This window comes from Echinops telfairi, unplaced genomic scaffold (genome assembly GCF_000313985.2).
Source record: "Echinops telfairi isolate 266 unplaced genomic scaffold, ASM31398v2 ScPeMD7_7424;HRSCAF=8462, whole genome shotgun sequence".
In the NCBI taxonomy this organism is placed as follows: Eukaryota; Metazoa; Chordata; class Mammalia; order Afrosoricida; family Tenrecidae; genus Echinops; species Echinops telfairi.
In genome coordinates this window covers 79,999,983-80,017,461 of record NW_022111324.1, presented here as the reverse complement: position 1 = coordinate 80,017,461, position 17,479 = coordinate 79,999,983, and the positions used below count along the sequence as shown (strand labels likewise).

Genomic DNA, 17,479 nt, shown 5'->3' with positions numbered 1-17,479 from the left:
GCCGGGCACCATCAGCTTTCTTCGCCACATTTGCTTATGCACCCATTTGTCTTCAGTGATCCGTTCGACACCCCGTGATCACACAGGTTGATATGTTCTTCCATGCCAACACGAATTTTTTCTTGAGTTCTTTCAGTTTAAGATGTATTGAATGTACCCTTTCCTTTTTGGTTTTCTAACTATAGAGCTTTGCAATTTCATTAGAACATTTTACGTTGCTTCTTTGAGCTGTCCTTTGAAATTTTCTGTTCTGTTCGTTGACTTCATCATTGCTTCCATTAGTTTTAACTATTTTCACTCAAAAGCAAGATGGAGAGTCTCTTCTGACATCCACTATGATGTATTTTCTAATGACTTTTTCTTTCTCCCTGCATGATGTTCTTAATGTCACTCCCCACCCCACCCCCCCAGCTTGCCAGTTTCTCTGTCCTTAGTGTTCACTGAGACAAATCTATTCTCGGGATGTTCATGAAATTCAGTTGGAATATACCAAAGGTCAGATTTGGGCTCTTGTGGACTTGTTTTAATTTTCTTCGACTTAAACCCGAACAATTGAGAGTCTGTTCCACAGTCAGCCCCCGGCTGCATTTGACGGCTGACATTGAGTTTCCCCATCATCTCTTCCCACGGATGTTGTCCATTTGTTTTCTGTGTGTTCCACCTGGGGAAGTCCCTCTGCAGAGTCGTCGTCTGTATCGCTGAAAAAAAAGTTATTTGCACTGAGGAAGTCATTCGTATTGCAAAATTCCATCATGTCATCTCCAGCTCTGCTTCTATCACCAAGATGCCGTCATCCAATCACTGTTCCTTCTTTGTTTCTAAGTTTTGAATCCCAGTCCCATGAAGATTGCAACCTAAAAAAAGGTTGAAGGTTGCTGTGTTCTATACGGTCGCTCATTTAGAATTAACATGACAGCAAATGACAACAACTGCTTGAAACTCTAGAGCGGCAGAGCCAACAAGAACATTAGTGGTCTCGCAGACCCACCATCTCCCTTACGAGAGAAGAAACTGAGGCCCAGGAGAAGGAGACCGCAAGGAGATACCAGTCTTCAGAGGAGAGGCGGAGTCACTGCCAGAACCTCCATTTTCTTAATTCTCCTCATCATTTCCCAGCTGTGAGCCGACTTTCTCAGAAACCCTGTGCTAACGGTCTAAATTATTTTTCTGTAGAAAACTCAGCAATAGTACATTTGACCTATTAAAATATGCATTTATAAAATGAATGCATTCCATTTTCTAATTATAGAGCCCACCCCCACCCCCACCCCCCAAGACACACTTCAGGTTTCTTTTAGGTAGTAAAAATAAAATTCAAAAAGCTGTCTCCCCCTGACCCAAAAAACTTTGTTCTGAATGATAGCAAGTTCTTCAATGTGTTTGGATAAGAAATCATGAAAATTAAGCCATAATGAATTTGCTGATTAAACCTTTCAGAAATGCCACCGAATAAAATACACTAACTTGTTATTTTTTTAGAAATTGAAAGGTATAAAATTTAAATTATGTTCCCCTAAGTAGTTTCTCTGTATATATGTATGTATGTGTGTGTGTATATATATATCCTGAACATATGCTCACAAGTAGTTTCTCTGTATACATATGTATGTAAGTAAATATTTCCCATCTGGCTGGTGTGGGACAAGGGGACACGGACCTCCTTTTAGGGAGAGTTGTGAAGAGAAGCCATAGCATGAGAGGGAGGGTCAGGGAATGGCTGTGAGATGAATTGGGCACCGGAAAGTGTGGAGACGTTGATGATAGAGGAGCTCCCGGGCATGTAAAATAAGCTGGTTATTAATGTTAGGGCCCTGGTGATATCGTGTTTCAGTGCTTAGCTGTTAGCAGAGAGGTCCGTGGTTTGAAGCCAGCAGCCACTCCATGGGAGAACGATGACGCAATCTGCTCTGGGGCAGGTCTCCTCTGTCCTATAGGGTTGCTATGAGTCAGCATCAGCTCGAGCGCAGCGGACTTGTTTGGGTTTTTGACTATTAGAGTAGCTTTGTCTAGCTCCAAAACAAAAGATACGTGTTCAGAGTCATTATTTCTGACTGTTTCAAAGCAGTTTCAAGGCTTGCTTGTACTTTGGTTAACTGAAATAATGGTTTCCACCACCACCATCAAGTCAATTCTGACTCCTGGTGACTCCGTCATAATAGAAGCTTGCTCCAAAGGGTTATCAATAGCAAATTTTTCAGAAGTAGGTCACTGAGCCCTCCCTCCTTCTGAGTGGCCTTCAACTTCCAAATTTTCCAGTAGCAGTTGAGCATGTTAACCTTGGTTCCATCCAGCATGTCCTATAAAGGCTGAGGGTAAACGGAAAAGAATAGCTACTCAGATTATGTCTATACGTGGTAGGTTTAGTTGTCGATCTAATTCTCATATGAAGTCTTCTGCCCAGGGTCTTGGTCTCACCTTGATGGGTAGAAAGATGTTTGGTCCACTGTGGGTCCAGTGTTGGCGGTTTTGCTGCCCTTCTGCCAAGTACTAGTACAAGGAAGAGCATAGGAATTATGGAAGTTTTAAAAATGTATTAGCTCACTAAAGTGAGTTTCACTTTTAAGCAATGCAAGTGTTACGTATCTGGAATGGTGTTCCTTGGTTCTTGCTTCTCAACGCTGAAAGAATTCACGTGACAGAAGCATTTTTGTCATCCAACTCACTGTTATGAGGGAAAGGGAGGTTTCAGGTAATAGTCTCAGAGAGTACCTGCCATCTCTGGAAAGCGTGCAAGGATGCATAGCAGGGCCAGGGGAGAGTTTGCAACTAAAAGTGCCCACTTCAAGAGACTGCCAAAAACCATGTGGAAAGTGGCCATGAGGCGGAGCAGAACCAAAAGAGGAGCACCTAACTAAAACAGGAAGCCAAGACAGTGAGAGTGTGAGCCCTGAGCCCTGAGAGGGTGTGCACAGGCCAGGCACACAGGAGATCCCACCCTTGATGGGGGTGGGGGTGGGGGGGAAGGCCTGCCCTCAGTCTGTGCTATTTATCCATTTATCCCCTCCTACCCCCACTGGGGAAGGGGGCCGTGGTTGAGGGTTTTGGCCGTTCTTAGTGGCTGAGTTCAGATGCATATAATTAGTGTGCATGCCCAAGTTGACATCCACCTGCACCGAGGTGACTTTGGTCTGAGCATGCCCAGCTTGGAATCTTCCCCACAGGTGTTGAAGGCATGCCTGATTTCTTTCCAACCCCTTTATTGTGGCATGGCCATCTAATTTTTGTTTAGCGTAGGCATTTGGTGGAGACAATGCCATTTATCCTTCACCTTCCTATCTTTCACAAAGAGAAAGACAAATTCAAATTAAACATGAAGAGAGTAGGAAGTATGTGGAATCAAGACCTAGAATGACCTAGGCTTGATTCTACTCCAGCAATTAGGAGTAGAAGGCTATTTGGACCAATGGTTCAAGTCTCAGGACTAGCTCTTCCCTCATTTGTAAATTGCAGGTATTGCTCTACAAGGGTATTGTGAAGAATATAGCCACTCCTCACTTACAAACATGGTTAAGTTCTAAAGATTAGGTTGTTGGGTAGGAACCAGTATTATGCAAACAATAGAAGATGACTACATCATTACATAACTGCCAAATTACATCACTGCTTAACTGCCAACTTAAATCATTACATAACTGCCAAACCACTGAGAATGATGACCTAGCCAAAATGACACAAGACCTTAGCCATCACAGCCAACATGGTCACCTAGCATCTTGGCATTTGTCACTGCCAGATGTATGCTGTCAATGTGCAGAATCGTGAGATAGATTTTTACCATCAGATCATAAATGAGGAGTAGGTGCAATTAAAATGCATGTAACAGACATATTGTTGTGGGTGCCAAATAAATATTACTTCTCTTCTTCCAAATCCATTCTGCAGACATTTAGCTGAGCTGAGCATTCATTACATACAAAACTCTGGGTGAAGTATTTGGGAGAGGCAGGATCACAGACTACAGCCTCTAATGACCTGCACACACACTCCTGGAGTCTCCTGGACCACACAGACACGCTCCTGCCTCAGCACAGCAGCACTTGTTCGCTCCCCAGAATTCCTGTCTCCTCTTCCTTCACTTCTGGAATCTTTACTTCTAAATCCACTTCTCAATGAGACCTTCGTGCTGTTTAAAATTATGCTCCCTGCAGCCAGTATGCTCCCCCTCTCTCCCCTGTTTATTTGATTATTTGTCCCTACCGCCTTGTCTTTAACAAAATGTATAATTCCATATATTTATTTTCTGTTTTCCCAAGCTCTTCCTACTCCATGATAGTTTAATTTATTCATCACTTTATCAATCCATGTCTAGAGATAGTAGGCTTTTCATACATGTTGATTGAGTAAATGAGGCAGTTAATTAATGTCAGGTACAACAAAGGTGTGTGCAAAGCCAGAAAAAAACAGAATTTATCTTAGGGACTATATGAATTTCACACTGCTGTTATAACAAATGATCACAAATTCGGGGTCTTAAACAATATAGATTCATTATATTATAGTTTCATTGAGTCCAGAAGTCTGAAAGAGGCCTCACAGACTGAAGTCTTGTTGCCAGCAGGGCTGTGTTACTTCGGGAGGATCAGGAGATCCTTTCTTTGCCTTTTCCTGATTCTAGGGCAGCCCACAGTCCTTGGATCATGGCCTCTTCCTCCAGGGTCAAAGCAAACAACAGGGGGTTGAGTTCTTCTTCCCTGGAACTACCCGGACCTTTTGACCTTTTCTTGGCTTCCCTCTTCTACTTTTACAGACCATTGTGATTACACTGGCTTCAAACAAATTACATCGGCAATCTGAAATTATCTCTCTATTTTAAAGTCAGCTGATTAGCAATCTTAATTCCACCCGCATCTGAATTCCTTTTTGCCAAATTCACAGTTCCTGAGGATTAGGATGTGGACATCGTTGGGCGTCCGTTATTCTACTTACCATGTAGACTAACAACACTTTTTTTCCCTAGAGCCTAGGATTTGCACTGCTAGCCGTAAAATATAAAACTGAGACATTTACTTACGAAGGGCCATGCTTGCCGAGGAGCCCTGGTGAAGCAGTGATTAAGGGCTTCACCGCTAAGGGAAAGGTCGGCAGCTTCTCCCCACCAGCTGTTCTGCAGGAGGAAGCTGTGGCAGGCTGCTTGCATGCAGACTTACAGCCTTGGGAATTCTGTGGGGCAGTTCTCTTCTGTCCTACAGGGTCACTAAGAGTGGGTCTTCAACTACACAGTAATATTCATTTTAACATGCAGACGTTTTCTCAGAAGCGGTGGGGAGTTGCTGCGGATTTCGGAGTAGGAGAATGAGGTCGTAGAATTAAGGCTTTAGGAAGACGAGTATGGGTTTAAAACAGGTATTTGGAGGGAGACTGGTGTTTACTGCATGAGAGGCAATTGCTTTTCCCTCCTCTTCTGGGTCTAGTGGGAGCCTTGTTGGCTTAGTGAGCCCATCCTTGAGCTGCTGGCAGCAAGGTCGGTGGCTCAAACCCAACAGCCACTCCTGAGAGAAGGATGAGGTTGTGTCACTGTGTCTTATGGGTTACTCTGAGTGGGAATCAACTCAAAGGAAGTGAGTTTGGGGGTTGTGGTTGGAAAGCTAGGAACTTATTTAGAACTTCATAAGACTTCATGAAAGAAGTAGCGTGTGCTCAGGGTGGAATTTTGTAAACCATCCTGTTCTATTACACTCGAGGATCCTGGTGGTATAGTGGTTAAGCACTGGATTGCTTAACTGAAAGATTGCTAGTGCAAACCCACTAGCCACTCCACTAAAGAAAGTTGTGGCATCTACTTCTCTAAAGCTTGCAGCATAGGAAGCCCTGCGGGGCAGCTCACCGCCCTAGGATTGCTACGAGTTGAAGTTGACTCAGTGGCAGTGGGTTGTTATTATTATGATGTTTAATTTTACATATATACACAATGCAATACATACACTTACAAATCCTTAAGCTCTATTAAACAAACACACACTACACATATCTGTACACACCTACTGCCGCTTCTTCCTTCGAGGCTCTCTTTCCTATGGTTTTCAGTGCCTGCTGTCCTCTTTTTCCTGCCAAAGAACACCCATCAGCCACCTAGGCTGACTTTGCAATTCTCAGTGTTCATTCTATAAGCCTCCTCAGGAGCATGTGAGTCTCCGGGGAGATGTGCATCATTGGTAAAAGCCTGCCTTCTCAAAGTTATGAAAATTTCTTAAACATAACCAAACTCCTTGAAGAAGGGAGTCCCTGGGTCCAGGAGATCAGGACCACGGTTATGGGGGACCTCAGAGTTCCTTGGCATAACATGGGTCATGAGGACAAAGTTACGTATCCTACTTGGGTGAGTAGCAACTGGAGTCTCAGAGCAACCATTGGTCTCCCTCCCCCACCTGCCCTCCCGCCAGGAGGAAAGAATAATGAAAATCAAAAGACAGATGAAAGGACCCCAGGAATAATGGACCTCGCTGTCATCAGTATCCAGAAATACTAGATAATGCCCGTCTGCCGTTACCCACTGCTCTGAAAAGGATCGCATTAGAAGGTCCTGGTTAGACTGGGAGAAAAATATGGAACAAAATGGAGCAGCTGGTAGTTTTGAACTGCTGTCCTTGTGGTTAACAGCCCAACACATAACCCAGTATCCCACCAGGGCTCCTCACATATGGCTACGATCTATCCTACTGGACAATACCCCTTAAAATAGCCAGGGCCTTAGTGAGCATGCTAGAGAGACTATAGGGATGTGTGCGAGAAGCAGAATATATACTAACAGGAATCTTAGTTTTTTGGTATCAAACCCACCTGTGTTTAAACTTGATTCCAAGCTACTGAATTTGGGCAAGTCACTTAATCTCTTTGAGTCTCAGTTTTGTCATCTACAAATGGGATGTGAATAGTAGTGTGTCAGAGAGCAAGGTGGTGAGAGCCCCTGACCTGGAAGAAAAGAATATTTCACCACTGACATGGTTTTAAATTCTTGTTGTATGGTGACAATAAAAATCATAGCAACATTTTGTTGGTTTTAAATTCTCTTCAGTGTACCCTCTTACTGCCTGACCCCGTATGTGCTACTCCCACTCCTCAACCATATTAGCTTACTGGGGTTAGGGATGCCCACACATATCTCAAAGAGTTATTGTAAATTAAAAATGTAATAAGATTAATAAAACCCTTTGTGCTATGCTGGGCACATGGTTTACAGCCATTTGTTCACCACGTACTGATTATGATAGAGTGGCAAATAGACAATATAAGTAAGTAAGGACCTACTTACTAAACAGGGCAGTAGACATTTAGTAAATGGTAACCATACTCTTGTTTTTAATTGCTTTTTAATGTTTTAACATTTTTGGGGTCAAAGTTAGAACTGGTCACCTGTATGTAGCTATAACTGTGCTATTTGTTTTACTTAGCCTAACTTTGATTCAGTTCCTTATGTACTCAAGTATTATCTGTAGGTCTCTTAAAAAATAATTCTATCACTCATGTATTTTTTTCTTGTAATAGTTTATTTGAGATATTACTCGTGTGGAATAAAGGGTACAATTCAATCATTTTAATATATCCACCAAGTTGTAAAGCTAGCATTACAGTCTGTTTTAGAACATTTTCATTATTCCAAAGAGAAACCTCCCATCCATTAGCAGTCACTCCTCAGTTCTGTGTTACATAGCATCATATTTTCATTTGCATCCACATTTTAGCATATATCAGTACTTATTTTACTTTGGGTTCTCTAGAATATAAAGAATTTTACATCAAGGAAGTGGGTCACACAGTTCAGAAGTGGCTAAGTTCAATTTGGTTCAAGTCATTGGGTCAGATGTTAAGGTGGAGGCCTTTCCTGACTCATGTAGCTCCCAGAACTGATCAACCAGGAAACAGGAAGAGGAACCAGAAATCAGGAAGACCATAAGCAGGTGTAGGGAGAGGTGGATGAATTTAAGGTCAACAAGTCAGGCTCATAAATTTTCCTGACATATGTAGTTTCTGAGGTTGATGAACCAGGAAGCAGGAAGGTGAACCAAGCAATAAGTCAAGGTCATGACTGTGAAATCTAATGAATCCAAGGTTAACAGTTTCCCCAATTGCAGGCACTATGACAAGTTTATAGGCCAGATGCAGGATCCCTACAAGCAAAAAGAGAAAAAGTCTTCCCATAGAGTCTGCTTAAATGGGAGTAGGCCACACCCCCTAGGGAAATTTTCTTTCCATTGCAGCAGGGCTTTGGTCTGAGAAAGTAGGCTGCCCTCCCCTCTAGCCCTCTTACAACTGTTTTGTTGCGCCTAGAAAATTCCCTGATGGAGCTCTCGACATTATATCAGACCCTGTCACAAGGTACGTCCCAACTGCCAAACGAGGAGAATCTTGGCCCAGCCAAGTTGACCCAACCCTATCACAGTACTTCATCCTTTTTCTTATAAAGTAATATCCCATTGTATGTGTATACCGCATTTCATCTGTTCCTCAGTTGATGGACATACAAGACTCTGATTTGGGGCTATTATGAATAATGCCAGGAACATTTTTGAGCAATTTTCGTGTGGCCGTGTTTTGATTTCTCTGGGGTATATACCTAGGAGTGAAATTGTTGGGTGCTATGATCGCTCTGATTGTAGCCTTTTAAGGAACTGCCAAAAAAAAAAAAAAAAAAGGAACTGCCAGGTTGTTGTGCAGAGGTCCCAGGTTCTCTGCACCCTTGCAAGACTTAGCCGCCTCTTTTATTCTGGCCATCCTAATGGGTGTGAAGTTGTAGCTCATTGGGGTTTTACTTGCATTTTGGGGATATTAATGAAGATGTGTATCTGTCCATGTGCTTTTGACCATTTGTATGTCTTCTTCAGGGAAACATCTATTGATATGCTTTGCTCATATTTAAATTGGATTATTTGTCGCTTCTGTCTTTTCATTTGGCCTCAAAAGGATGCTGACATGCTAACTGGTGATGAAGAAGTGTGGAAGGAAGTTCAAGAGTCCTTAAAAAAAATTGAAGAACTGAAGGCACAGTGGCGTATCCTTTTACCCGTGGATTAAGTTGAACTGTGGGGATTATTGCTTGTTGCTTTGAACCTGGTAATAATGAGGCCAACTCCCAGGTTTGACCTCTCCAAGAACCAATGACCTTCATTCTGTTTAATTCTCACAAACTCTATCCCTGACCCTAGTCAATCATTTTGGTAATGGTTACAGAAGTTTTTAACAATATCAGCACCCATGCTTCACCACCATTAGATAAGTTGTGGTTCAGCAACACTAAGACAATCAGTGTTATTCTCTTCATATATAGATGATAGCAGAGCCCTAGATCTCCTTCTTCCTTAACTACTTTAGTCTCTAGGAAACAATACTTCCGAATCTTTACAAATCATCAGAATTTATTATAATTCATTGACCTTTAGATCCAGAAACTTTGTATTAAGTTTTTCTGAACTATAATGGCCTAGGGATCACTGTATAAAAATAAAAAAATTGCTGTAAACCATAAGAACCATGATGGGTCAAAGTTCATATAAGGAGATACTGTTAATGATGGAGGTCATCTTGTTAGGTTCCACTCTTGCTACATTTTGTAAACGGGATTCTGAATTTCCGAGAGACAGGGTTTGGACTGGGAGGGACGTCAGCCCATTTCATGTAAGCAAGAATGTGGTGAAGGAAATTATAGGAACAGAAGAAAGAGATCAACATCATTGAAATGATTAGAAAAGATTAGTCAGATGCCTTTAGTGAATTATGAGAAAATCTACAAATGTGGTTTCTAACTTATAGACAATGTCCTTTAAATAATCATAAAGAACAGGAGTAGTAGTTAGGTAAATGTTTCTGTTTTTAATGAATGAAATAGCCCAGTGGGTTTGTTAGCAATCCTGGTAAGGAATCTAGAATCAGTTACTCTTGGGATGAAAAAGAAAGCTGTGGCCATGTAGATGATGTGTGGATTCGCCAATAGCGAATGAATTCATAGAGTCATGTTGAACCCCACACCTCTTTTGGGTAAAGCTTGTATTGAGATTTCTGTAAGATATCTGACCTATCCCTGCCCCGCCCCCAACACACACACACACACACACACACACACTCACACACTCACACACTCACTGTCATCAAGTCGATGCCAACTTTTAGGGACCCTATGGACAGGGTAGAACTGCCTCTGAGGCTTTCTGAAACTGTAACAGTTTATGGGACTAGAAAGCCCAATCTTTCTCCCTGGGAGCAGCTGGTAGTTTCGAACTGCCAACCTGTGGCTTCCAGCCCAATGTGTAACCACTATGCCACCAGTACTCCATTTTCCCTAAATATTCCATCCACGTTTGCTAAATGCTAACACGATCAAATGTCTTGCTGAACAGTTGAGTAGTTATGTCGAAGAAAATGATGCTAATTGGATCACTGTCACCCTGGAGGACTCTCTTCCTATCGCAGCCCCCTTCCACTTTGATTCAGTGCCTCACCGAAGGTAGACAGCGCCTGCCCCCTCCCTCACTGCCATCGAGTTGATGCCAAGTCACAGTGACCCTAGAGCGTCCCTCATTTCCAGTGGTGTGCGGATGAGATGGAATGCAGAGGGAGCATGAGCGAATCAAGTTCTCCAGAGATTTTAGTAAGCTTGAATGCTGCCTCAGCCAAAAAAGGTGAAATGTAAAAGGGTATTTCTCAAATCCTCTATTCGAGTCAAAAAGTTGAAGTGCATAAATATGCATAAAGCTTAGCAGTAGAACATGTGAATTGATTTTAGAGTTTAAGGAAAAAGCAAAATATCATAATATTTGAGTATGATATGGTCTCCTTACAAAGACTACTGTGATTTGGAGCTTCATTAATAGAAATATGGAATACAGGTTGAGAGGTGAAACTATTGATCTATACAAAATTTTCTATTCAGTTTGAGGGAGAACATATTAAGAGGGATGTAGAAAAATTCAAGTATACTTTGAGGAGTGGGCCAGGATCAAAGGGGAATGAGAAACCCTTTCCTCAGACAGGATGGGAAAAAATAACAAAAACTCAACTGCCATCCAGTCGATGCAGACTCATAGTGACCTTCCAAGACAGGGTAGAACTGCCCCTGTGAATTCCCGAGACTGTACTTTTTCATGGGAGTAGAAAGCCCTGTCTTTCTCCCACAGAGCTGGCTGGTGGTTTCAAACTGCTGACAATACATTAGCAGCCCAAAACATAACCATTATGCCACTAGGTCTCCTAGGATTGGATGGAAGATCCTGGAAGCAGGATCTGACTCAGCAAGAGGTGGACTCTTGAAGCAAGAGGGCAATGTTCATGGGCCTATAGATTTTTATGCTAATGAACAGCATCCTTGTTTTGTATGGCCCTATGCAGTTGAATTAGGGTCCATAGATGACACAGCTGCAATTCAATCTCAATGTGTTAGTATGGGTTGTCTAGAGAAACAAATTCATAGATACTCATATGTGTGTAATAGAGAACTTTATATCAAAGAGTAATTGTATATTAGGAAAGCACCCCAGCCCAGTCCAGATCAAGTCCATAAGTCCGATATCAGCCCATATGTCCAATACCAATCTATAAGTTCCTCTTCAGACTCATGCAACACATGCAATGACACCAAATGCAGGGAGATCACAGGCCAGTGGATGGAAAGCCTTGTGGATCCAGTGGCGATGAAAGCATCTCAGTGGTAGAAGCAGCTCAGTAATGGAAGCATCTCAGCACTGGAGTGGGTCTCCACATGGCTCATGGCTCCTCCAGCTCCAGGGCTCTGGCTCCATCAGGCTTGTCATCAGAATTGTCTGTCCCACCTCCAGGGAGAAGACAGGAGTTCCCAGAATCCTCTAGAGAAGGCCATGCCCACACAGAGGTCTCATTGGCTATGACCTGATTGACAAGCTAGACACCACCCCTTCGCAAGTTGACAGATCATTGAACTGCCACACTGAATTCAACGGTTTTACTGAAAACTGACTTTCTGGCGTGGGACTTTTCCAGCCTCTGGGGAGCCACTGATTACGAAGACGGAGGCCTCTATGCCCACCTCTCACACTTAGCGGGGGTGCTAAATCAGTCAATGTATCTTTCGGCAAAGATCTCTATTGGGGGCACAAAGGAAAGATCACTGACTTCAGGAGGTTATAGATGGTTTCACAGAGGAGGGGAAATTTTAGTCATGTCTTGGCGGATCAGTAAGAGTTCACTGGGCCAACCAAATGAGAGGCAGAGAGAGCCACAGAGGAAATAACTTGCAGAGCCTAGAATGTGAAATATGAGCAGCAGGGTGTGGAGAAATTGGACCAGGTGTTCAATAGGGGAGGCCTTCAGAGCCCTGCACAGGAGATGAGACTGTATAGGGAAGAGTGGCCCGGGCAAGGATTTTCCACAGAAGAGTAATACGATTCAATGAGAAAAGGCCAGCGACCTAGCAGCATTTGAGTCTCACAGAATGGATTCCTTCTCAAGTGCATTTAATTTGCTCCTTTTCTCTCTCCCCCTAATCCTTCCATGGTCATTTGAAAGTTGGTCATTCAGGGAGGGGGAACAAAGTACCTCCGCCCTATCCATAGGCACCCTAGTCTCTTTGGATGAGCCATCCAGCCCTGCCCAGGCCCAGGGCTCAAGCCCTCACCTGAATGGACCGACTTGGAGTCCACAGAGAGCAAATGCCAGTGGCTAAATCTTTCAGCAAATATCTGCCGGCATCAGCTTTGGGGAAAAGCCTCTTAGTAAAATTAATCAATTTTTTTGCTCACTGGGGTGTTTTACAGGAAAGGTTTTACCTTGTTTGCCAGGAGCGAGTTGCCAGTGCGAGGGAGGGAAGTTGGCCCGCAGTCCCTTCCAGCTGGCTGGGGATAAAGTGGATGTTCCTGTGAGTGGCTGCAGAGCATCACATCTGGTTTTCACTCCAAGGCTTGTCCCCTCAAGCTCTTCAAAAGGAGCTGGGATGCATCTTTACATGGAAAGGTAAATAAGAGGGAAGGCCAAACAGCACAATGTTAAAATAAGGTACAAAGGCTTGCTGCCAACAGGTGTAGCTTTGCATAAGAGCCAGCCGTTCCTCCTGACAGTTTGTCAAATGTCTGATTCTGGAACCAAAAGCCATATAGGTTAGCTGAGCAGCCTGTTACCAATCAGTCTGTTAACTGCAATGTGGCTCCCCTCAGTCTTTGGAGCATGCATTTAGCTTCTGGACGATAGCTCACTTTACTCATACGTGGTAGGCACATGCAAAAGAAAAATGACCAACTTACCTATCTTCAATAAATACAGAGTTTCCAGGTTCACCATCAACTGCCTAGAGCCGGGACTCGTATTGAAAGTACATGGTGTAATACAAGTTCTTAGTTGCCAGCAAGTCGGCCAAGAGTTCTGGTGGCCTGTCCGACAGAACACAGTGCTGCTGGTAGCTGTGCCTCCATTATCATTGTTTGTTTGCTTGACTCCTCTGTGTGGCCACTGTGTTTTTTGAGTACCTTCCAACCCATTGAGCTCACCTCCTTGCACTGTTGGATAACTATTTTATTGTGAACCATAAGGTTTGCATCGGCTGATTTTTATTTATTTATTTATTATTTTTAAAGATCATTTTATGGGGGGCTCTTACAGCTCTTATAACAATCCATACACACATGCTCTAAAGCACATTTGCAAATAGGTCGCCATCATCCTTTTCTAAACATTTACTTTCTACTTGAGTCCTTGGTATCAGCTCCTCTTTTTTTCCCTCCTTCTCCACCTCCCACGCCCATGACCCCTTGAGAAATTGTAAATTATTATTAATTTCATATCTTACACAGACTGCTGTCTCCCTTCACCCATGTTTCTGTGGTTCGCACCCCCTGGGGGTGGGGTTAGTGTCTATCATTGCATTCAGTCCCTCAACCCCCCCCCCCCTTCCCCTTACCCTCCTGGTCTCACTACTCCCAGTTCTGTGCTTGAGGGATTTATCTAACCTGGATTCTGTGTGGCATGAGCTCTTATCTGTACCTGTGCACATGCTCTGGTCTAGCCCACAGTGAAAGATGGGACCAGGGGCATGTTAGTGGGAGGTGAGGAAGCCTCAAGGAACCAGAGGAATATTGTGTGTTTCATCAGTGCTATACTGTGCCCCAGCTGGCTCATCCCTTCCTTGTGACCCTTCTGTGAGGGGATGTCCCATTGTCTAGAGATGGGCTTGGGGGTCTTTGTTCTGACCCCTCTCATTCTCAACACTATGATTTGGGGGGGCAGTTTGGCTGATTTTTAGAAGTAGGTCTCTGGCCTTTCTTCCTAGTCTGCCATAGTCTGGGAGTTCTGCTGAGACCCATCCACCTCGGGTGACCCTGCTAGTGTTTGAAATACTGGCGGCAGAGCTCCCAGCTTTATAGCAACATGTAACCCACCACAGTACAACAAACTGGGTGTAATGTATAGGAAGTAGGATATAAAGGGCCCTTACAGGTATATTATGCTTGAAATCCTCACCAAGGAAGTCATGCCTTTGGGTGAGGTATTATGTATTATGCCTCTCTGCTAACAGGACGATACATTTCCCGTGAGGATTAGTAAAGATATATGATTCCTCACTTACACAGTTGGTTTGCTTCACTGACTCAGTGATGAGCTGTGCTTACTGATGTTTGGAAAACTGTGCCCTAAAGGTCTGGACACTGCATGAGGTAGGTTTTGCCAGCGGGAGGGATAGAGGAGTTATACGATGTAGCAGGTTGTCTGTCTAGGTGGTGCTACGAGATTAGACCATTGATGAAGAAGAGATCTATGCATGAGGGGTCAGATGAGAAACCGGGTTCTGTGTGGGAGTGGAGAGGAGTGCGAGATGGCAGGAGTTTGATTACAATGTTCCTCAAGCCTACTCCTGTGTAAGTCTCTTAAAGAAGAGAGGCATACCACATTATGCTAAGGTTACCCCAAATCAACAGAAACTCCTATGAGAATGATAAGTAAACCCTACTGGACATTCAAGTCAAGACAGGGAAGGGGCATGTATATCTCATACATTTCTCTTCATGGGTAAACCACATGGACCAACCTTTTATCGAAAACAAACAAACAAACCACTTAACAATAGTTATGTAGAACCCAAATGGAGACTACGCCTTGTATTATGTTCCTGATTGGTCACTTTTGACCTAGTTTCCATCCAGACCTAGGTGAGCCAGGCCATGTGCTATAGACTACTGAGATTTTAGACTCTGTCTTTTCAAGGAGCTCAACATCCTTCATAGGCCAAGCCAGAAAGATTTGATGTGGAAACCCCACTAATTAAACTGGGCTGTACCTCAAACGTACCTAGCAGATTTAAGGAAAGGACGTGCTCCCTTGGACTGGAGGCTGAAGCTGCCTGGTGTGAGAAGAAGAGATGACTGCTATTCTGAGGTTATGGAATTGATGATTGTTGGGCGTTGGTTGAGATCTTTCGCTTTGAGGGTTCCCAGTAAATGGTGTTCTATGATTATTAAACTAAAAAGGAAGAACCCACCCATTATATCTTAAACTGAAAGAACTAAAGAAAAAAAATCAAGCCTCTGATTGCAATATTGGAAGATTTTGTGGGTAAAATTTTGAATGATGTATGAAGCATCAAAAGAAGGTAGAAAGAATACAGAGTCACTATAGGTGACATACAACTACTTCAAGAGGTAGCATAAAAGCAAGAACCAATGGTGCTGAAGGAAGAAATTCAAGCTGCACTGAAAGCATTGCCAAAAACAAGATGCCAGGAATTGATGGACTACACAATGACATATTTCAACAGGCTGATGAAGCACTGGATGCACCTCCCTCATCTATGCCAAGAGTTTACAAGATAGATACTTGGCCAACTGACCGGAAGAGTCCACATTTGTAACTCATTCCAAATAAAGGTGACCAGCAGTATGCCCAAATTATACAATATTATCGGCATCACATGCAAGATAAATTTTGCTGACGATCTTCCAATATAAAGGCAATAGTACTTTGACAGGGAGCTGCCAGAGGTTCAGACCAGATTCAGAAGAGGATGTGGAACAAGAGATATGATTGCTGATGTCAGATGGATCTTGGCTAAAAGCAGAAAATACTAGAAAGAGGTTTCTTTGTGTTTTTATTGACTATGAAAAGGCATTCAACTGTATGCATCATGACAAACTATGGAGAGTTTTGAGAAGAATGGGAATTGCAAAACACTTCATCAGGCTCATGAGGAACCTGAATATGGATCAAGAGTCCATTGTGTGAACAGAGCAAGAGAATACTACATGGTCTGACAACCGAAAAGATGTGCATCAGGGTTGTGTCACCTCACTATACTTATTCAATCTGTACACTCAGCAGATAATCAGAGAAGCCCGATTATCTGAAGAATGTGGCATCTGGGTTAATCTTTGATATGCGAACAACACAATTGTGTTTGCTGAAAGTGAGGAAGGCTTGAATTACTTGCTGATGAAGAGTGAAGATTGCAGCCTTGTATAGATGACAACTCAGTGTAAAGAAAACCAAACTCCTCATAATTGGATCAATAGATAACACCATGATAAACAGAGAAAAGACTGAAGTTGTCAAGGATTTCATCTTAATTGGATCCACAATCAATGCTCATGGAAGCAGCAGTAAAAAGATCGAGCAATCGCATTGGGCGAATCTGCCGTTCCAGACCCCTTTAAAAGTGTGGACTCCCCTCTGACCATAGTCCAGGGATGGGAATAGCCTTGTTATCAGATAGAGACCATTGTAAAGTAATTCAAAGCAGGTGTAATTAGGTTAAAATGTAACACTTTATCATTTGGTTTCTCTTTTGATTCATTTTAAAGTTTTCAGTTTTTAATGTTTTCTGCTTTCTTTTCTAATGAGGTTTTCCTCTGCTTGGCCATTGTTGTTGGTTTTTGTTTGCTTCCTGTTGGCTTTGTATGATTTTCTGTATAGGAAACTGAGGAAAGGTAAATCTATACAGACTGTTACTGGAGTAATAATCACTGAAGGGCATGGCAGGGTGTGGTAGTTGTGTAATCAACTGTCAATTTGAGAGGATTAAGAGTGAAGGGATGCAATCAGACTTGACTGGAAAGCACACATGAAAGAAAACAAACAGACCCTGAACTATTCATACGGTTATATATGTATGCATATGTGTGTATTGTTGTTGTAGACATTGTTTTACTTTCTGTTGTTGCCTCGTTGCACTCAGTCTGGTGATGGTACATAGCATGTCTACCTGGAAGGGATAGGTGGAATAAACAAGCCAGAAGAGAGAACAATGGGATGACAGATCAGGGGAGCCTGGGGATAGGGGAGGGGGAAGGAAGGAAGAGGGTTTTAACAAGCACAGGCACAAGGGAACAACAAGTGATCCAAAATCAATGTCAAGGAGGGTGCGGGAGGCCTTGCAGGGCTGGATCAAGGGCAATGTAACCGAGAGGAATGCCTAAAACCCAAATGAAGGCAGAACACGATAGTGGGACAAGAGGAAAGTACAAAGAAACAGAGGAAAGAACTAGGAGGCAAAGGGTACTCATAGAGATGTAAATACAGGCATATAAAGATGTAAATA

General features: G+C 43.0%; 1 protein-coding gene across 2 annotated transcripts in view; it reads left to right on the top strand.

Moving 5' to 3' along the window:
• Positions 1-17,479, top strand: part of SMYD3 (SET and MYND domain containing 3) — a 775,649-nt gene that overhangs the window by 643,068 nt on the left and 115,102 nt on the right. For both annotated transcript variants that reach the window (XM_045297858.1, XM_004699962.4), the window contains one exon: positions 8,899-8,986. In XM_045297858.1, coding sequence (XP_045153793.1) covers positions 8,899-8,986 — 88 coding nt within the window. The remainder of the gene's footprint in view (positions 1-8,898; positions 8,987-17,479) is intronic.